The sequence below is a fragment of the Aquarana catesbeiana genome, linkage group LG06 (genome assembly GCF_042186555.1).
Source record: "Aquarana catesbeiana isolate 2022-GZ linkage group LG06, ASM4218655v1, whole genome shotgun sequence".
NCBI classification, from domain to species: Eukaryota; Metazoa; Chordata; class Amphibia; order Anura; family Ranidae; genus Aquarana; species Aquarana catesbeiana.
The window spans coordinates 12,366,393-12,388,269 of NC_133329.1; the positions used below are offsets into that span (position 1 = coordinate 12,366,393).

Here is a 21,877-nt window from a genome sequence, read left to right on the forward strand (position 1 = left end):
GCCCCAGGGGACATGTATCAATGCAAAAAAAACTTTTAAAAATGGCCTTTTTTTCGGGAGCAGTGATTTTAATGATGCTTAAAGTAAAAAAAAAAAAGTGAAATATTCCTTTAAATATTGTACCTGGGGGGTGTCTATAGTATGCCTGTAAAGTGGAGCGTGTTTCCCGTGCTTAGAACAGTCCCTGCACAAATTGACATTTTTAAAGGAAAAAAAGTCATTTAAAACTGCTTGTCGCTTTAATGTAATGTCAGGTTGTGGCAATGGATGAAAATCAGTGAGACAAACGGCATGGGTACCCTCCAGTCCATTACCAGAACCTTTGGGTCCTGCATGGATATTAAGGGGAACCCCGCACCCAAATTAAAAAAAGGAAAGGCCCTTTATACAGCAATATACAGGTGGTGCAAACAAGACAGGGACTGTAGGTTTGTTGTTAAGTAGAATCTGTTTGTAATTTTGAACTGGTACATTTTGAACGTGTTTAGCTCCAGCCAAAAAATCTGTTTATATGCTTTTTGGAAAACATAGGGAAGGGCTATTACCCCTGTGACATTTGTTTTGCTGTCTGTGCTCCTCTTCAGAAGATTTCACCTCACTTTTTGTCCCAATGACAAATGTTTTTTGAAAATTTGGGTTTTTTGTGAAACAAGGATTGGTGATAAAGCATCAGTGGAAAGGACAAATGTTTTTCCCATATTAACTCTTACAGGAGAGAATTTCCCTTCCATGGGGTAGATTTCATCTCATTTCCTGTTGTCTCCTTCTGTTTGCAAGTAGGAGTCGTTTGTAAGTTGGATGTTTGAAAGTAGGGGCCTGCCCTATATACTCAGCAGAAATTTGAGCCTTAGGTGTTGTTGTGGCCACAACACTGTAAGCCCTCACAGGGCCCTGCTGTGAAATATTAGATCAAGAATTGTAATTACATGCCCCTGTTGAACAGGGGCAGAAAAATTGGGCCTTTGGTGGTGGTGCTGGTGCCACAACACTGTAAGTCCTCACTCGCTCTTGGTGGGCGCAGAAACGGGCCCTGCTGTGAAATATTAGATCAAGAATTATAATAACATGTCCCTGTTGAACAGGGGCTGAATAATTGGGCCTTAGGCACTAGTGCTGGTTCCACAACACTGCAACCCCTCACAAATACTCTAGTTGGAACGAAGGAATGAGCCCTGCTGCAAAGTATTGCATCAAAAATTGTAATTACACACCGCTGTTAAAAAAAATTGGGCCTTAGGCACTGGTGCTGGTGCCACAACACTGCAACCCCTCACAGATACTCTATTTGGAATGCAGGAACGAGCCCTGCTGCAAAGTATTGCATCAAAAATTGTAATTACATGCCCCTGTTAGACAGAGGCTGAAAAATTGGTCCTTAGGCACTGGTGCTGGTACCACAACACTGTAACCCCTCACAGATACTCTAGTTGGAAAGCAGAAACAAGCCCTGCTGCAAAGTATTGCATCAAAAATTGTAATTACACGCCCCTGTTTAACAGGGGCTGAAAAATTGGGCCTTAGGCACTGGTGCTGGTGCCACAACACTGTAACCCCTCACAGATACTCTAGTTGGAATGCAGAAACGAGCCCTGCTGCAAAGTATTGCATCAAAAATTGTAATTACACGCATCTGTGAAAAAGGGGCTGCAAAATTGGGCCTTAGGCACTGGTGGCGGCGCCCAGAACCAAAAATTTTCTTACAAGCTATCAGCGTGATCATTGAGGAGGAAGAGGATAATTACTCAGGATAGTCACTCAGCATCAGCATAGGCAGTCTTTGAAGGGATCTGAGATTTCAAAAAAAATTATTCGGTTACATCAGCATCAGGTGCTTGGTAGCTGGTGGTGATCCAAGACTGATTCATTTTTATGAAGGTCAGTCGATCGACCGAGTCGGTGGACAGACGCACCCTGTGATTGGTTAAAAAGCCTCCAGCAGCACTGAATGTGCATTCCGAAAGAACGCTGGATGCAGGACAGGCTAGTAGCTCAATTGCATACTGTGCAAGCTCTGGCCAGTGATCCATTCTCAAGACCCAGTAACCCAAAGGATTTTCGGTGGGAAAGATGTCCAAGTCAGATCTTGCCCCTAGGTATTCCTGCACCATGTAAAACAGACGCTGGCGATGGTTGCTGGAACTGATCATACCTTGGGGCTGCGGACTAAAAAATTGTCTGAACGCATCGGTCAGACGGCCACCTTCTCCACTGCTCCTTCTTTGACTGGCCGAAGCCTCAGCAACACGTTGTCCAGAAACAGGAGTTTGTAACCTCCCAGTCTCTGGGAGCGCATTGCACAGACCTTTCTGCAAGGCCTCCCGAAGATGTTTCATCCTCTGCTCCCTCTGTGATGGCAAGATAAGGTCCGCAACCTTATCCTTGTAACATGGATCAAGGAGGGTTGCCAGCCAGTATTGCTCCTTCTCCTTGATACCACGAATATGAGGATCCTTATGCAGGCTTTGCAGGATCAGGGAGGCCATGCAGCGTAGGTTTGCTGAGGCATTCAGTCCTGAGTCCTCTGGGTCACTAAGGACAACATGGTCCACAGCCACCTCCGCCCAGCCACGTACAAGTCCATGTATTTCTTGGGACTGATCCCTTAAAGACTGCTGCTGATGCTGAGTGCCAGGCTCCACCTCCATACTGACACAATCCTCCTTCTCCTCCTCCTCCTCACCCTCTTCCTGTGTGATCGAAGGGCACGCAGGAACACTGTCTGGATAAAGGGGGTCCACCTCTTCCTGCCTCTGTTCTGCCTCAAGTGCCCTGTCCATTATTCCACGCAGCGTGTGCTCCAACAGGTGGACAAGGGGGACAGTGTCCCTGATGCATGCACTGTCACTGCTCACCATCCTCGTGGCCTCCTCAAATGGTGACAGGACAGTGCATGCATCCCTGATCATGGCCCACTGGCGTGGGGAAAAAAAACAAGCTCCCCTGACCCTGTCCTGGTGCCATAGTCGCACAGTTACTCATTGATGGCCCTCTGCTGTGTGTGCAGCCGCTGCAGCATGGCCAATGTTGAGTTCCACCTGGTGGACATGTCAAAGATTAGGCGGTTCTTGGGCAGGTTAAACTCCTTCTGGAGGTCTGCCAGCCGAGCACTGGCATTATATGACTGGCGGAAATGCATACAGACTTTCCTGGCCTGCCTCAGGACATCCTGTAAGCCCGGGTACCTGCCCAAGAACCGCTGCACCACCAAGTTAAGGACGTGAGCCAAACAGGGCACATGGGTCATTTGTCCCTGTCAGAGGGCAGAGAGGAGGTTGGTGCCATTGTCGCAAACCACCATTCCTGCCTTAAGTTGGCGTGGCGCCAACCACCTCTGAACCTGCCCCTGCAGAGCTGAGAGAAACTCTGCCCCAGTGTGGCTCCTGTCCCCCAAGCACACCAGCTCAAGCACCGCATGGCATCTTTTGGCCTGCATACTTGTGTAGCCCCTTGAACGGCTACGGAGCACCGCTGGTTCCGAGGACAAAGCACAGGAAGAGGCCATGGAGGAAGAGGATGAAGTGGGGGTGGAGGAGAGAGGTGTGTCTCAATCATTAGCAGTGGCATTTTGGAGGCGTGGTGGTGGAACAACCTCCAACACTACTGCACCTAAGAAACGAAAAATGGTTGGGACTTTAAATGAAGTGTGTGGTTATAAGCGAGCACTACACTTCCATCCCTGGTAATCATTTAAAAGAGGGAACATTGTTTGGGACTTTGAATGAGATGTGTGTAGGCGAATAAACAATTGTATGCATAATCAAATGACGGGTTTATTTAAGAAATTGCCTTGGACCTGATGCATCGCCAGTATGACAAGCTGATGAACATGTAATACATATAACAACATACATATTGCACAAGTTTTAAAATCCAAAGGACATTGTACACAAACATGATGAAATATAAAACTGCATAAATGAGCTTGACGCGTTTCGTGGATTCATTCCACTTCTTCAGAAGCAATTGCAGAATTCATATCTAGAAGTAATATATATCCAACATTATTCCAATGAATTAGACAAGGATGCAGGGGAAGGAAAAACCCAAACACCCCAATGGCTTACTTGACAGCTTTGTAAACAGTCATACAGTGCTGAAACCTGACGGTCAATGGAGGCCGGGACATATTCCAGCTGGGAGCTGAGGGAGCATCACAACGCAGGCAGCCAAGGCGGAGAACACCATACCCCGGGGGAGCAAAAGAACATGAGCTGCTGGAAGATGCCTGTGAGTAGCTCTCATCTGTGTGAGGGGAAAAAAACAAAACAAAGCTCAGAAGAACAGACTGGCCAGGCACATGGATTGTAGCTGACCAAAAGAAAAAAAACCAATAAAGAACCAGAAACCCATAGAAATAAAGAAAAAATGATAGGGCATCCTGAAATTACAACAGACCAATACTGCCCAGAGATTCAGAGCTAAGAGAGAAATGAAATAAATAAAACAGAGAGAATTGGATAGGGTATCCATGGAAAGGTGAACAAGGAAAAAACAGCAAACCCTGGGCAGATGAACAAAAAGCAACCAGGAAACCAGAAGTGAGGAAGTGATGAAATATACAGTCCTGGAATCACGACAGACCAATCCTGTCTGAAAATTCAAGGACCACCAAAGAGGTGGAAGAGAAAGAAACCCTCCAGAGAAGAGAGTCCTGGGGGGGGGAAACGGGGAAGGAATGAAAGATAAGTGTACCTAGTGTTCTGTATGTGGGTGCCATGACCTCCAAGGAACATTCTGTGTAAAGGGAGAGAAGGTAGCATCTCCCAGGGTTGAAGGATATACCCACCCGAGCAGCCATACAGGACGCCCCCAGCGTCACGCTGGGTGTGTTTGTATGAGGCCTTCCCACCAAACAGCTGACACGTGGCCGCCAGCGTCAGCGGAAACGCCCATCACACACTAAGCTGGAAAACTTGCCGCCGCCAATGAGACACCGAGGAGTGTCATCACACGTAGCGGCGCGGGGCGTGGTGCCGATGCACAGTGAGACACCCACCACCCCTCCCAGCCAATCAGCGGGGAGGGGAGGCACCAGTGTGCATCGCAGCTCCCGGACCTGGAACAATCCAGCCAACCAGAGCCATGAGATTGCATGTCCTCGGCAAATAACAAACCATGGATTGGTGGTCTAATAAAGTGAGTGGAAAAGTTTATGCCAACGTAAACATTTGTCCCGGCCTCCATTGACCGTCAGGTTTCAGCACTGTATGACTGTTTACAAAGCTGTCAAGTAAGCCATTGGGGTGTTTGGGTTTTTCCTTCCCCTGCATCCTTGTCTAATTCATTGGAATAATTTTGGATATATATTACTTCTAGATATGAATTCTGCAATTGCTTCTGAAGAAGTGGAATGAATCCACGAAACGCGTCAAGCTCATTTATGCAGTTTTATATTTCATCATGTTTGTATACAATGTCCTTTGGATTTTAAAACTTGTGCAATATGTATGTTGTTTATATGTATTACATGTTCATCAGCTTGTCATACTGGCGATGCATCAGGTCCAAGGCAATTTCTTAAATAAACCCGTCATTTGATTATGTATACTATTGTTTATTCACCTACACACATCTCATTCAAAGTCCCAAACAATGTCCCCTCTTTGAAAACACTACTGCACCTTGTCCTGCATCCTTCCCAGCTGCCAGCAGAGTCACCCAATGCGCAGTGAAACTTAGGTAATGTCCCTGTCCATGACTGCTGGACCGCTGACCGCCCTGTCCAGTGAGGCCAAGACATTGCCTTCCACAAGCCGGTAGAGAGCCGGAATCGGCTTCCATGAGAAAAAGTGGCATTTGGATACCTGCCACTGAGGAACCGCACATTCCACAAACTCACAGAAGGGGGCAGAGTCTACCAACTGAAAAGGCAGCAGTTGAAGTGCTAGCAGTTTTGCCAGGCTAGCATTCAACCGCTGGGCATGTGGATGGCTGGGAGTGAACTTCTTTCTGTGGTGCAGCAGCTGGGGCAGGGAAATTTTCCTGGTACAATCTGATGTTGGTGTACTGAAAGCAAATTGCCCACAAGTACTTGGCTGTGACACACCTAATTCTACACTTTAATTCCTCTCAGTGCAGGTCTCAGAGAGGACTGAAGGTATAGTGGGGTTGGAGATCTCAGCTGATGAGGAGCAAGGAGAGGTCCTCTTTGGGTCTTTTAGATATGCTTGCCAACGAACTGCATGGCAGGTCAACATATGTCTGGTCAAGCATGTGGTGCCCAAGCGGGAGATGTTTTGGCCACGCGAGATACGCTTGAGACATATGTTGCAAATAGCAGCGGTGCGATCTCAAAAAAGCCCACACCAAAGAACTTTTGGAATAACGTGCAGAGACAGCAGTGCCATGCACATGCGGAGCTTTGGGGTGTGATGCAGTCAGTGTTCTGCCCTTAGGCTGGCCCCTGGAGGGAATCCTGCCTCGTTGGTGATGTGCCTCCTCCTCCTCCTCTCTCCTATCAGGCACCCATGTTGAGTCAGTGACCTCATCATCCCCTCCCTCCTCATCACTGGAGCAAACCTGGCAGTATGCTGCAGCACGGGGAGCATGACTGCCAGATTGCTGTCCTTCTTGGGCACCCCCTCTGTCTGTGCTCACGTTACTGCCTTCATCTAGCTCAGTATCATCATCAGAGCCTTCTAAACGCTGGGCATCCTCCTGGAGCATGTACCCACTACTGTGGTCAAACAGTGCGAGGGACTCCTCAGGAGGACATGGTGGGGCTAGGGAAGGAGTCACTGATGCCATTGAGCCGAGGGAAGAGGCCACATTGGCAGCTGCTTTGCCAGACAAAGTACCCTGAGCATGAATGAAAGAAGTGTGGGGGGTGCTGCGCTAACCAGGGAAAAAAGCTATAGATCTCTAAGTATGGTTACTGGCTATGTGCTAAAAGCCATATACTATATAAATAGCATATGTGAAATCAAATGAAATAAAATAAAGTAAAATAAAATCACATGGTGTAATAAAATCGCATAGGTTAGTGTTATTTACTAAAAACCTGATGGAATGTGAAAATTGTTGATATGTAGTGATAATCCAAGGGAGTGGTATAGATATACTTCATGTGAACAATAAAAACGTAAATATGTCTACAAACCATCCAATAAATATATGCAAACTATAGTGCAAAATACATGTAAAAAAGTGTTAGTGCTCAAGTGACCTGAATACAATAATTCAGACAAATATATAACAAAGCAAATGCTGGTATCCAAAGATGATAAATATCATGCCAGTGGGTCCAGCGAATATGTGCAAAAAACTTGTTATAACAGGTGCACAAAAAAAACAGTGCTCAGTAAATGACAGTGAGGTGATGGGATGCAAAAAAAAAAAAAACACTCTGTGTCCTCTTCGTGCAGCATGCACTAGTGTGGGTAATGGCCCCTTACCTAGGTCAACCGCATAATGAGTTGCTTAAACACCAGGTCCTGGGTACCAATCGCGTCACAATTTTCACATTCCATCAGGTTTTTAGTAAATAACACTAACCTATGCGATTTTATTACACCATGTGATTTTATTTTACTTTATTTTATTTCATTTGATTTCACATATGCTATTTATATATTATATGGCTTTTAGCACATAGCCAGTAACCATACTTAGAGATCTATAGCTTTTTTTCCCTGGTTAGCACAGCACCCCCCCACACACTTCTTTCATTTCTGCTTAGTTTGGGCTCATGTTTGGCCCTTTTTCTGGTGTGTGCAGCTGACCAGTCGCATAGGTTCTCTACAGTTTTCAACCTTTGTTCTGTTTTTATTTCTTTTTCCAAATTTGGTAGCGCAGAAATACCTTTCATTTCATTACCCTGAGCATGGGTGAGAGAGGATGAGAAGGATGAGGACGGCTTGGTCATCCACTTGACCAAGTCTTCCGCATGTTGTGGCTCAACACGGCCAGCTGCCGAAAAAAAGGCCAAGCGTGTCCCACGGCCACGTGCTGATGAGGATGCACCGTCTCCACGACCAGCACTGTTGCCTCTAGACACAGAGCCTGCTTGCCCTCTTTTATTGGCTTGTGACTGTCTGCCTCTCTTTGTTGGCCTTCCAGACATACTAATGGATTGTAGCTGCACTAAGCTGGGATATATATATATATATGGATATATATATATATATATATATATATATATATATATATATATATATATATATATATATATATATATATATATGGATATATATATATATATATATGGATATATATATATATATATATATATATATATATATATATATATATATATATATATATATATACTGATACTGCAGCTAGCAAAATCAACTGCCTGCCTGTAGTATGAGAACACCACCAACCTTCTACAGGTAGCTTTAGCTGAACACTGTGCCAAGCTTGCAAAAAACTAACTTGTAGCTTATTTAGCTGCCTGCGGTAGTGATCGGATCAGGAAAACACCACCAACTGAACACTGTGCAGAGCTCACAAAAAACTAGACATGTGCATTTGTTTTCGTCCGACTGCATTTTCGTCCGAATTTCAGGTATTTTCGTTATCGTTTTAACAAACAATAACAAAAGTGCAGAGTCCGAAAAACGAAAGATCCGACATAAACAAATGCTTTATTTTCCTTTTCATTGCTACAACAGTTCGATATAGATAGGAGATTTGACATGATGATGACAATAACAATCTGTGTCCATCAAACCTGAGGTCAAATGTGCCTAACCTTAGCTCTATTAGTCCAAGATTATTCCACATAGAGAGAAAAGATTTGACGTAGAGAGAAAAGATTTGACGTAGAGAGAAAAGATTTGACGTAGGGGAGGAAAGATTTGATGTAGGGGAGAAAAGATTTGACGTAGGGGAGAAAAGATTAATAAAAATAATGATGATGATGAATGTTATTGGCTGATTGTAACCAAAGAGGAGGAGCAGTAAAATAGCTAGAACTAAGTACACATGTACTTTGGCTTATGGTGTCTGTTGAAAGTTCTAAGAAGATTCGACGGAGCAGGTAAACTATACGGCGTTGTACAGTTTAGCTGCTCCGTCGAATCTTCTTTGAACATTCGACAGACACCATAAGCCTTCAATGACAGATTCAACCTTAATTTGGATTTTCGGACGAACGCAATTTTTAACGAAAAACAAAATAAATAAAAACTAATTTCGGGAGTAACTAAATAAATGTATTTTTCGGACGAAAATGAAATTCCGAAACAAAATATTTCAGTGTGCACATGTCTACAAAAAACTAACTTGTAGTTTTAGCTGAACACTGTGAGGAGGACGCACTACACTAACTTGTAGCTTTAGCTGAACACTATTCAGAGGATGCACTACACTAACTTGTAGCTTTAGCTGAACACTGTTCAGAGGATACACTACACTAACTTGTAGTTTTAGCTGAACACTGTGAGGAGGACGCACTACCCTAACTTATAGCTTTAGCTGAACACTGTGCAGAGGTCACACTACACTAACTTGTAGTTTTAGCTGAACACTGTGAGGAGGACGCACTACACTAACTTGTAGCTTTAGCTGAACACTATTCAGAGGATGCACTACACTAACTTGTAGCTTTAGATGAACACTGTGCAGAGGTTGCACTAAACTAACTTGTAGTTTTAGCTGAACACTGTGAGGAGGACGCACTACCCTAACTTATAGCTTTAGCTGAACACTGTGCAGAGGTCACACTACACTAACTTGTAGTTTTAGTTGAACACTGTGAGGAGGACGCACTACACTAACTTGTAGCTTTAGCTGAACACTGTGAGGAGGATGCACTACCCTAACTTGTAGCTTTAGCTGAACACTGTGCAGAGGTCACACTAAACTAACTTGTAGCTTTAGCTGAACACTGTGAGGAGGACACACTACACTAACTTGTAGCTTTAGCTGAACACTGTGCAGAGGTCGCACTACACTAACTTGTAGTTTTAGCTGAACACTGTGAGGAGGACGCACTACACTAACTTGTAGCTTTAGCTGAACACTGTGAGGAGGACGCACTACACTAACTTGTAGCTTTAGCTGAACACTGTGCAGAGGTTGCACTACACTAACTTGTAGTTTTAGCTAAACACCGTGAGGAGGACGCACTACACTAACTTGTAGCTTTAGCTGAACACTGTAAGGAGGACGCACTACCCTAACTTGTAGCTTTAGCTGAACACTGAGCAGAGGTCGCACTACACTAACTTGTAGCTTTAGCTGAACACTGTGCAGAGGTCGCACTACACTAACTTGTAGTTTTAGCTGAACACTGTGAGGAGGACACACTACACTAACTTGTAGCTTTAGCTGAACACTGTGAGGAGGACGCACTACCTTAACTTGTAGCTTTAGCTGAACACTGTGCAGAGGTCACACTACACTAACTTGTAGTTTTAGCTGAACACTTTTCAGAGGACGCACTACACTAATTTGTAGCTTTAGATGAACACTATGCAGAGGTCACACTACACTAACTTGTAGTTTTAGCTGAACACTGTTCAGAGGACACACTACACTAACTTGTAGCTTTAGCTGAACACTGTGCAGAGGTCGCATTACACTAACTTGTAGTTTTAGCTGTACACTATTCAGAGGATGCACTACACTAACTTGTAGCTTTAGCTGAAAACTGTGCAGAGGTCACACTACACTAACTTGTAGCTTTAGCTGAACACTGTGAGGAGGACATTTTACCCTAACTTATAGCTTTAGCTGAACACTGTGAGGAGGACGCACTACACTAACTTGTAGCTTTAGCTGAACACTGTGAGGAGGACGCACTACACTAACTTGTAGTTTTAGCTGAAAACTGTGCAGAGGCCACACTAAACTAACTTGTAGCTTTAGCTGAACACTGTTCAGAGGTCACACTACACTAACTTGTAGTTTTAGCTGAACACTGTGAGGAGGACACACTACACTAACTTGTAGCTTTAGCTGAACACTGTGAGGAGGACACACTACCCTAACTTGTAGCTTTAGCTGAACACTGTGAGGAGGACGCACTACACTAACTTGTAGCTTTAGCTGAACACTGTGCAGAGGTTGCACTACACTAACTTGTAGTTTTAGCTGAACACTGTGAGGAGGACACACTACACTAACTTGTAGCTTTAGCTGAACACTGTGCAGAGGTCGTACTACACTAACTTGTAGTTTTAGATGAACACTGTGAGGAGGACGCACTACACTAACTTGTAGCTTTAGCTGAACACTGTGAGGAGGACACACTACCCTAACTTGTAGCTTTAGCTGAACACTGTGAGGAGGACGCACTACACAAGCTGAACACTGTGCAGAGGTTGCACTACACTAACTTGTAGTTTTAGCTAAACACCGTGAGGAGGACGCACTACACTAACTTGTAGCTTTAGCTGAATACTGTGAGGAGGACGCACTACCCTAACTTGTAGCTTTAGCTGAACACTGAGCAGAGGTCGCACTACACTAACTTGTAGCTTTAGCTGAACACTGTGCAGAGGTCGCACTACACTAACTTGTAGTTTTAGCTGAACACTGTGAGGAGGACACACTACACTAACTTGTAGCTTTAGCTGAACACTGTGAGGAGGACGCACTACCTTAACTTGTAGCTTTAGCTGAAAACTGTGCAGAGGTCACACTACACTAACTTGTAGTTTTAGCTGAACACTGTTCAGAGGACGCACTACACTAACTTGTAGCTTTAGATGAACACTGTGCAGAGGTCGCACTACACTAACTTGTAGTTTTAGCTGAACACTGTTCAGAGGACACACTACACTAACTTGTAGCTTTAGCTGAACACTGTGCAGAGGTCGCATTACACTAACTTGTAGTTTTAGCTGTACACTATTCAGAGGATGCACTACACTAACTTGTAGCTTTAGCTACTGTGCAGAGGTCACACTACACTAACTTGTAGCTTTAGCTGAACACTGTGAGGAGGACATTTTACCCTAACTTATAGCTTTAGCTGAACACTGTGAGGAGGACGCACTACACTAACTTGTAGCTTTAGCTGAACACTGTGAGGAGGACGCACTACACTAACTTGTAGTTTTAGCTGAAAACTGTGCAGAGGCCACACTAAACTAACTTGTAGCTTTAGCTGAACACTGTTCAGAGGTCACACTACACTAACTTGTAGTTTTAGCTGAACACTGTGAGGAGGACACACTACACTAACTTGTAGCTTTAGCTGAACACTGTGAGGAGGACACACTACCCTAACTTGTAGCTTTAGCTGAACACTGTGAGGAGGACGCACTACAGTAACTTGTAGCTTTAGCTGAACACTGTGCAGAGGTTGCACTACACTAACTTGTAGTTTTAGCTGAACACTGTGAGGAGGACGCACTACACTAACTTGTAGCTTTAGCTGAACACTGTGAGGAGGATGCACTACCCTAACTTGTAGCTTTAGCTGAACACTGTGCAGAGGTTGCACTACACTATCTTGTAGCTTTAGCTGAACACTGTGCAGAGGTCGCACTACACTAACTTGTAGTTTTAGCTGAACACTGTGAGGAGGACACACTACACTAACTTGTAGCTTTAGCTGAACACTGTGAGGAGGACGCACTACACTAACTTGTAGCTTTAGCTGAACACTGTGAGGAAGACGCACTACACTAACTTGTAGTTTTAGCTGAACACTGTGCAGAGGTCACACTAAACTAACTTGTAGCTTTAGCTGAACACTGTGAGGAGGACGCACTACACTAACTTGTAGCTTTAGCTGAACACTGTGCAGAGGTCGCACTACACTAACTTGTAGTTTTAGCTGAACACTGTGAGGAGGACGCACTACACTAACTTGTAGCTTTAGCTGAACACTGTGAGGAGGACACACTACCCTAACTTGTAGCTTTAGCTGAACACTGTGAGGATGACGCACTACACTAACTTGTAGCTTTAGCTGAACACTGTGCAGAGGTCACACTACACTAACTTGTAGTTTTAGCTGAACACTGTGAGGAGGACGCACTACACTAACTTGTAGCTTTAGCTGAACACTGTGAGGAGGATGCACTACCCTAACTTGTAGCTCTAGCTGAACACTGTGCAGAGGTTGCACTACACTAACTTGTAGCTTTAGCTGAACACTGTCCAGAGGTCGCACTACACTAACTTGTAGTTTTAGCTGAACACTGTGAGGAGGACACACTACACTAACTTGTAGCTTTAGCTGAACACTGTGAGGAGGACGCACTACCCTAACTTGTAGCTTTAGCTGAACACTGTGCAGAGGTCACACTAAACTAACTTGTAGCTTTAGCTGAACACTGTGAGGAGGTTGCACTACTCTAACTTGTAGCTTTAGCTGAACACTGTGCAGAGGTCGCACTACACTAACTTGTAGTTTTAGCTGAACACTGTGAGGAGGATGCACTACACTAACTTGTAGCTTTAGCTGAACACTGTGCAGAGGTCACACTACACTAACTTGTAGTTTTAGCTGAACACTGTTCAGAGGACGCACTACACTAACTTGTAGCTTTAGCTGAACACTGTGCAGAGGTCCCACTACACTAACTTGTAGTTTTAGCTGTACACTATTCAGAGGATGCACTACACTAACCTGTAGCTTTAGCTGAACACTGTGCAGAGGTCACACTACACTAACTTGTAGCTTTAGCTGAACACTGTGAGGAGGACGTACTACCCTATCTTGTAGCTTTAGCTGAACACTGTGCAGAGGTCACACTAAACTAACTTATAGCTTTAGCTGAACACTGTGAGGAGGATGCACTACACTAACTTGTAGCTTTAGCTGAACACTGTGAGGAGGACGCACTACACTAACTTGTAGTTTTAGCTGAACACTGTGCAGAGGTCACACTAAACTAACTTGTAGCTTTAGCTGAACACTGTGAGGAGGACGCACTACACTAACTGTAAATAGTCTAGCTGCCTGACTGTGGTACTAATAGGATCAAAAGAACACCAGCAATTTTGTTCCAGTAGCTGTAAATACTGTAACAAGACAAGCCTGCCTGTCAGTGTCAGTGGGAAGATAACAGGAACGGATCTAGCTAAACTGAATACATATACATACAATATATATATATATATATATATATACAACACCTGGGATGCATATATATACACAATACATTGTAAGTGCAGCTAACTCACTGACGGTCCTGCCTAATCTATCTAACTCAAATTAAATGACACTGTCTCTCTCTCTCTATCTAAACACGCCGGAACACACTACACAGGGCCGCCGTGCAGGCGGCCTTATATAGTGTGGGGCGTGTTCTAAACCCCCTGAGCCATAATTGGCCAAAGCCACCCTGGCTTTGGCCAATTACAGCTCTCTCTACTGACAGCGCTGTGATTGGCCAAGCATGCGGGTCATAGTGCATGCCTGGCCAATCATCAGTCAGCACTGACTGATTTGGCGCGAACGGCCCATATCGTTCGTAATTCAGCGAACGATCGAACAGACGATGTTCGAGTCGAACATGGGTTCGACTCGAACGCCAAGCTCGTCCCCACTGTCCACCTAAACTGACAGGCCGGGCAAGAGAGCATTCATCAGAGAAGCAGCTAAGAGGTAACTCTGGAGGAGCTGTAGCGATCCACAGCTCAGGTGGGAGAATCTGTCCACAAGACAGCTAGTCATGCATTCTAAAAATCTGGCCTTTATGGAAGAGTGGCAAAAAAGAAAGCCACTATAAAGGAAAATCATAAGAAGTCATGTTTACATTTGGCGGTAAGCCATGTGGGGGACACAGCAAACATGTGGAAGAAGGTGCTCTGGTTAGATGAGACCAAAACAGAACATTTTGGCCTTAAAGCAAAATGCTATGTGTGACGGAATACTAACACTGCACATCACCCTGAACACACCATCCCCACCGTTAAAACATGGTGGTGGCAGCATCATTTTGTGGGGATGCGTTTCTTCAGCAGGGACAGGGAAGCTGGTCAGAGTTCATGGGGAGATGGATGGAGCCAAATACAGGGCAATCTTAGAAGAAAACCTGTTAGAATCTGCAAAAGACTTGAGACTGGGGCAGGACAACAACCCTAAACATACAGTCTAGAGCTACAATGGAATGGTTTAGATCAAAGAATATTCATGTGCTAGAATGGCCCAGTCAAAGTCCAGAGCTAAATGCAGAATGAGAATCTGTAGCTCTTGATCCAATCTATTTTGCCAAGAAGAATGGACAAAAATGTAACTCTCTATATGTGAAAATCTGGTAGAGACATCCCCAAAAAGACTTGCAACTGTAATTGCAATGAAAGGTGGTTCTACAAAGTATTGACTCAGGGGGCTGAATATAAATGCATGCCACACTTTTCACAGATTTATTTGAAAACCATTTATCATTTTCCTTTCACTTCACAATTATGTGCCGCTTTGTGTTGGCCTATCACATAAAATCCCAATAAAATCCTTTTACATTTTTGGTTGTAACATGACAAAATGTGGAAAATTTCAAGGAGTATGAATACATATTTAAGGCATTGTATATTGAATATAACTGTTATATTACCATGTTATTTAAAGCTTCACACAAAGATTGAATTGGTACAACCATGTTGTAGGCACTTTTGAGTGCCCTGATTTTCTGGCATGAAACCAGAAAGAGAACAGGAGAAAGAGAACAATGAAATGGAAGACATGGAGAACAAGAAACAGCTTCACTAGCTTTTAGCTTTCCTTCTACTAACCTCCGAAACAATTGAGTACTAACAATTGAGTCTGTCACAAGTGCACTAATACGGCTACAATCACTTGCTACTAACCTCAAAACATTTCAATAAAAGTACCCAGGGATGCTATAGATCTATTAGGACCCTGGCAAAACACTTACCCTTTCTCCGTATCTTAGTCTAAAAATGGTGCAGAATGTTAAGAAATCAAAAGGAGCCCAAATCAGTGTCCAGTTAATCATTATCATTAGAAGGTTCATATCTTTAAAAGACATTAACCGCAGAAACCTTTCTGTTACACAGTTATATTCATATATCATTGCTATTACTGTGTATATTATAATTCTTATTATGTCATAGGTAAGACATCTAGCCAGCTTGGTGTTACTATGGAGATAATATTTTGTGGATGCCATGAAATCAATACATACATGTTGAGGAATTTGTAGAATTTGTTGGGATTGGATTTCTACTTTAGAAGCTTTTACCTGAAATTCTTCAACCTAAGAAACTTGTAATCTGTCTGCACACCGTCCACTTCCCCCTGATTGAATGATATTGGTTGAATATTTGACTTAAAAATATGTGATAACAAAATACTTTTATTAGCCTTGTTTTCAATGTATAACTGTATTTAAATTGTTTTTATTTATTTATTCTTTATTATTTTAGGAAACACATTACCATTTAAAAAAAATCCATATTATTACTACTACTATTATTACTACTATTACTACTATGAATATGCTTATCTAAGTTCCCATTTGGTAAAAAGTCCGGCTGCGGGATCCTGGATTCTGAATGCTCAGGGGAATAAATCACTTTCTGTTCAGATATTGGGATTTACTGGTAAGTTCTATCATCTCACTGTACTGTATATGAATAATTCTGACTCTGACAGGTCCTCTCCTATGACTTGTCTAATAGAGTAATTCTCAATATTTGGATAATTTTAAATTCAGATCAGTAATAATGGATATGTTAAATTCAGGTAATAATGAATCCAGATTTTGGTGTGTTTTTTTGGCATTTCAGATTTCAAAATGTCTTCTGGGATGTGATCTACATTGAGCCAATCTTTTTGCTGTGATGCTGTAAAATGTTCTATCCCCCCCTCTAGTATGAAAGGGAGCCCCTCTGAGAGTTCATATCTCCCCATTGTGGTTGAAGGAGAAGGAATGGGGAGATTGTTGTGGTAGCATAGAGTAGAAGAGCCTTTTACAGCAGTTGGCTACAGTGAGGGCAGTGCAGACTAATGTCAGTGTTCTCTTTTAAATTGTTGTACAAAAAGGAACTGATTTTTTTAGTGTATCTTCTTAACAGCACAAGCATATTGTCAGTCTGTGCCTTTGACTATTGGCCGTCAGTGTGTACTGTTGTAGTCTATTGGCTTGCCAATTGTCATCTGGTACAATGTTTTTCTTTTTTTTTGACAATTCATTGGTATATTCTTTCTTTTTTTTTGTTGCATGTAAACCATGAAATCAATACAAATCAAATCAAAAAGATGTTGCATAAATTCTAAGAAATGAGTTGACTTAACGCTAAGTCTAGACATTTAAGGATGGGGGTGGGAGAGGGAGGAACGAGGGAGGTAGAAGAAGGGGAGGCAACCCAAATACAAATTTGTATTAATTGAGCTGTCACTGAGCTTAGCCAGAGCAAGCATGGACAGTTTATCAGAATTGTGGATATGAGGTGATCACAAGAAGAGGTAGTGATTTTGTGGCTGGTACACCCGTGACAACGAGTAGATATTTATATCATGTATGTTGGAATACATAGAAGTACGGATTATTTAGAACAGCAGTCTTTCTTAGATAGTACCTGAACCAGGTGTTATTGTTGTTTGGAGGTGGGGCGAGTTTGGGGGAGGCACGGGAGTGATTGGGATATTGTTTATAATTTGGCTCTCCGGGTCCGGTAATACTCTCTCTATGTATAAGTCCCATTTGTGATGAAAGCTGAGTGTTTTCTGATGATGGGTTATAACCAAATCCAGCTTTTCTTTCCGTAGTAAGTTCAGAAAATCGTTTTTGATGTCTTTAATAGTAGTGGGAAGGAAGCTGTCCAATGTTTAAAAATGGCCCTTCTGGCCACCATGTAGCATGTGGTTAACCATAGTTTGTTGGACTGGATGGTTTTCACTTGCACTCTTAGCTGGCTGGGAAGGGGAGTATCCAAAGAGCTGAAAAGTAGAGCGTATATGTCCCTGTGAGGTGGAAGTCCTGTGACCGTGACGGCCAGTAGCTCTACCTGATTCCAAAAGCGTGAGATGGAGGGACAGGGCCATAGCCTGTATAGCAGAGAGGGCCTGAGTTCATAGCACAAGGGGCTGTGTTGGCGGTCAGGAAACTGTGGTTGCATTAGGTGAGGTATATATGCCTAGTGCATTACCTTGTATTGGTGCTCACACCAAAATTTGTTTGTGACTGGGTTTGGGGATTTTGTGAATCCGGTCAATCATGAGTTCAATTGGTGAAAGATCAGGTAGTAGAGTGGAAATCAGGTCTCTGGCATATTTGTGCAGATCTGAAGGGAGAATAGCTTTAGGGACGTCCCTCAGCTTAATATTGTTGCGGCAAGAGCGGTCTCCGAGATGTGCTAGTTTCACCTTGATCCACAAGCTATCATCCCTTTGTTCTACATAGGCATACACCAGATCATTCACTGTGTTGGTGCATTCATCCATTTTAGTCTCCATATAGTGTACTCTCTCTCTCATATGCTGCATGTCAGAAGTAAATTTGTAGATGAGGGAGGAGAAGTTAACATTAGGAAGGGAGAAAGGATTGTAAAGGAGAGAGCTCTGGGCTTAAATGCCAAAAGGAGTGCTTTCAAGCCACACCCCCTTTTTATCAGACCGCATCCCTATTTTTAGAATTTTTGGACTCATTTTCTCATTATGCAGAACTGTCAGGAACTTCATAATCACTTTTGGAAATGTGATGAAGGGTGTCCTACCAATTGTTTATTGTTGTTATTGCAATTTCTCTGTAATCAAGTATTGTACAACTCTCTATAAAGAGCATTTTTCAGTATCAGTTGAGGCTATATTTAGTAAGAAGCAAGATTTGGAGTTCTTAATTTGTGGAAATGCTTGCAGAAATAGAATAATAAGTGAACATGTTGGCTTTAAAAAAAAATGCATTGTATTCAGATGAAAAATTGACATTGAAGTGGTTCTAAAGGCAGATTTTATTTTTTACCTTAAAGGAGAAGCACAGTCAAAGCTCGTTTGGCTGTACTTCTCCTGTGGATCATAGGAGTGCAGTTCATTCTGCACTCTTGTGACCCCCTTTCAGCTGACAGAGCCAGCCTAGGCTGGGGAAAGTGAAAGCAACTGACTCTGCGCCAATATAAGTGAATAGTGTCAATAATTAAAAATGAACATTACTTTAAGTAGTGAATTACAAAACAAAACAAACAAACTGCTCCCCAACTTGAACATAAAAATGGTTAGATGGTAATAGTTATCTAAAATGAATAAAACTAACATAGTACAAAAATTGAAAATTTTATTGTAAATTGTATTTACAATATTGTAAATTAAATAAATGCTTAATGTGTACCTTACTTTTGTAAGAAGAGAAAGGTAAATATGAATATACAATTGATAGTGAAATTAAACCATAACACAAAAAACCAACAGCAATGGTATCAGTGACAATGATATACTATCTCAGTATGCAGTGAGAAATAAATGATAAAATATGGTGATATCTTCCAAAGTGAGCCAGTTTCTTGCTGTCGATAGATAAAAAGTTCCCTCACCAAAAGAAGAAGAGGAAAATACACCTTGTAGAAATGGATATCTGCTTACCAGATACCAATGACCCCTTTACTTAAAAAGAGAGTCACTAGCGCTTATGCAGGATTGTGCCTGCTCACATGGACGGCTGGACAGCTGGATGATGATTGGGCAAAGAACCCCTCCGGTCCCAGTCGTTCAAACAAGGGATATATGGGAAACAAAATCGCCATAGTGTAAAACCATTTATTAAAATACTAAGGATACATTAAAAAAGCAAAATGGCCACTTACATTTGTGGGGGTCTATCCGGCACTGGGGCTGCTCGCTTGTCAGGGTAAGCTTGGGATCAAAGACCCGTCGCACCACATCGAAAGACGGCGTGCGTTCCACCCGGCTTGAGAGGCAACCAGTGAACCGGACGTAGGTAAGATACACGTGACCACGTACCACTCCTGGGGAAAGGCTGGGGAAAGATTGCGACTATATAGGATGCATTTGAGATCCCCTCACATGCCTGGACCCGCTCTCAGCTCAGCCTCTCAGCAAGCCCCTGAAAGCCTTAACTACCAACCCCTGCCCTCTCCACAGCCCAGCGCTCCAGTGAGCATTGGGGGGGCAGGGCAGAGAGCCAGTGCCTGACAGTCATATTCTCTCTGCTCATGGAGCTCTGAGTACCGAGCAATCAGCGGTGTTTGATTGCTTGGTTCTCAGTCATAGAAGGGGAATGCCAGGCTGGATTTCACAGCAGCTAGGCTCCTATAGATGTCAATGGAAGCCAGGGGCAACAGACTAATGCCCTGTACACACAGTCGGATTTTCTGACGGAAAATGTGTGATAGGACCTTGTTGTCGGAAATTCCGACCGTGTGTGGGCTCCATCGGACATTTTCCATCGGATTTTCCAACACACAAAGTTTGAGAGCAGGCTATAAAATTTTTAAAGAGATGAAAGCTATTGGCTACTGCCCCGTTCATAGTCCCAACGTACGTGTTTTACGTCACCGCGTTCAGAATAATCTGATTTTCCAACAACTTTGTGTGACCGTGTGTATGCAAGACAAGTTTGAGCCAACATCCGTCGGAAAAAATTCTAGGATTTTGTTGTCGGAATGTCCGATCAATATCCAACCGTGTGTACGGGGCATAACTGTGGCAGTACATCAAAGGAACACACGCTTTAGTATTGGCAACACACAGATATAGATAAATAGGTGAATTGGGGCAACATGGGTGAGTCAGCCTCATACAGGTCCATCAGTCTCTCAGCTCCTCTGGAAACAGCTAGGACATAGTGGGTTACACAGCAGCTAGGTTCCTGTAGATGACAATGGAAGCCCTGGAGAGCAAAGGAGGAGCAGAAGTTGGCCAGTGTTGGAATGCACATGGCTTCAAAAGTGATGTTACTTAGGTGGTGGCGTGGTTACCCATTTCAAGGTTGGCTGCCTCTTTCTCAAAACAATGTAGACAGAGATGCAAGGCTGGCTTATATGCAGGAAGATGACTACAGGGCCCAGCATGTAAATATGGCAGAACTTATTAAAATTACTAGCAGCCCACACCGATTCAGCTTGGCGGCATGCCATCAACCTGAAAATGCACGTGAAGTTTTATTTTGGATGAAATTGGTTAAATGGCTTGCATTCATTGTGCACATGGCATTATTAATGTATATTACATTTTCAAATTCTTTTGACTTAAAAGAATGAAACCCACCTATGTGCTGCTTAGAATTGTTGATTCAAAATAAAACTTCACATGCATTTTCATTGGTTTAAGAAAATAGCAAGCCCACCTCAAAACTACTGCTCCAAGCAAATAATATCACTTCCGGAGCCATGCCTTCCACCACAAGATGACTTCCATCCTCTTTTTATCTCCAAGGCTTCGACTGACATCTACAGGAGCCTAGCTGCTGTGGAACCTAGTCTGGCCTTCCTGTTTGCAGAGAAGCTCAGAGACTGATGGACCAGTGTGAGGCTGACTCAATCCATGTTACCACAAGCCCGGATGCTGGAATTCCTTTGAGGAAGCATGTCCTGTTGTGAGAAGATTCACCCCCATAGGCTGACATATGTGTGTTTACACTTACATGCCAATTATCGCCATGTGTATAATGTAAGTTGACAATTGTCTACTTAAGTAAATGTTTTTAATAACTACACTCAGATGCACCCTCTGATGTCCATATCTGTTGCTCTAGAGTATCTGCAGTTTCTCAAGAGGTGCTGCACTAAAGTGTCTTGGTTTACACATAATCCCATAATCTTCCACAGCCACTCTCTTCAGGACACAGATCTGATTGCATCATTGTGCCATAATCTCCACTTCTATGCTGTCAATTACAGCCCGCAAGGAGAAGGGATGAGCTTCGTGTTCGAGTCGAACGCATGTTGGACTAGAACATCGTGTGTTCGGTCGTTTGCCGAATTATGAACGTTATGGGCTGTTCGTTCGAGTGGCGCGTCACGGCCCATAATTCACTGCGGCATCGCAGTGCATTGC

At 43.3% G+C, this 21,877-nt stretch overlaps 1 protein-coding gene across 1 annotated transcript in view; it reads left to right on the plus strand.

The window, feature by feature from the left end:
• The window catches only part of LOC141147855 (uromodulin-like), a 124,775-nt gene that overhangs the window by 55,680 nt on the left and 47,218 nt on the right, over nucleotides 1-21,877 (plus strand). The window contains exon 8 of the mRNA XM_073635022.1: nucleotides 16,294-16,470. Within this exon, the coding sequence (XP_073491123.1) occupies nucleotides 16,294-16,470 (177 nt within the window). The remainder of the gene's footprint in view (nucleotides 1-16,293; nucleotides 16,471-21,877) is intronic.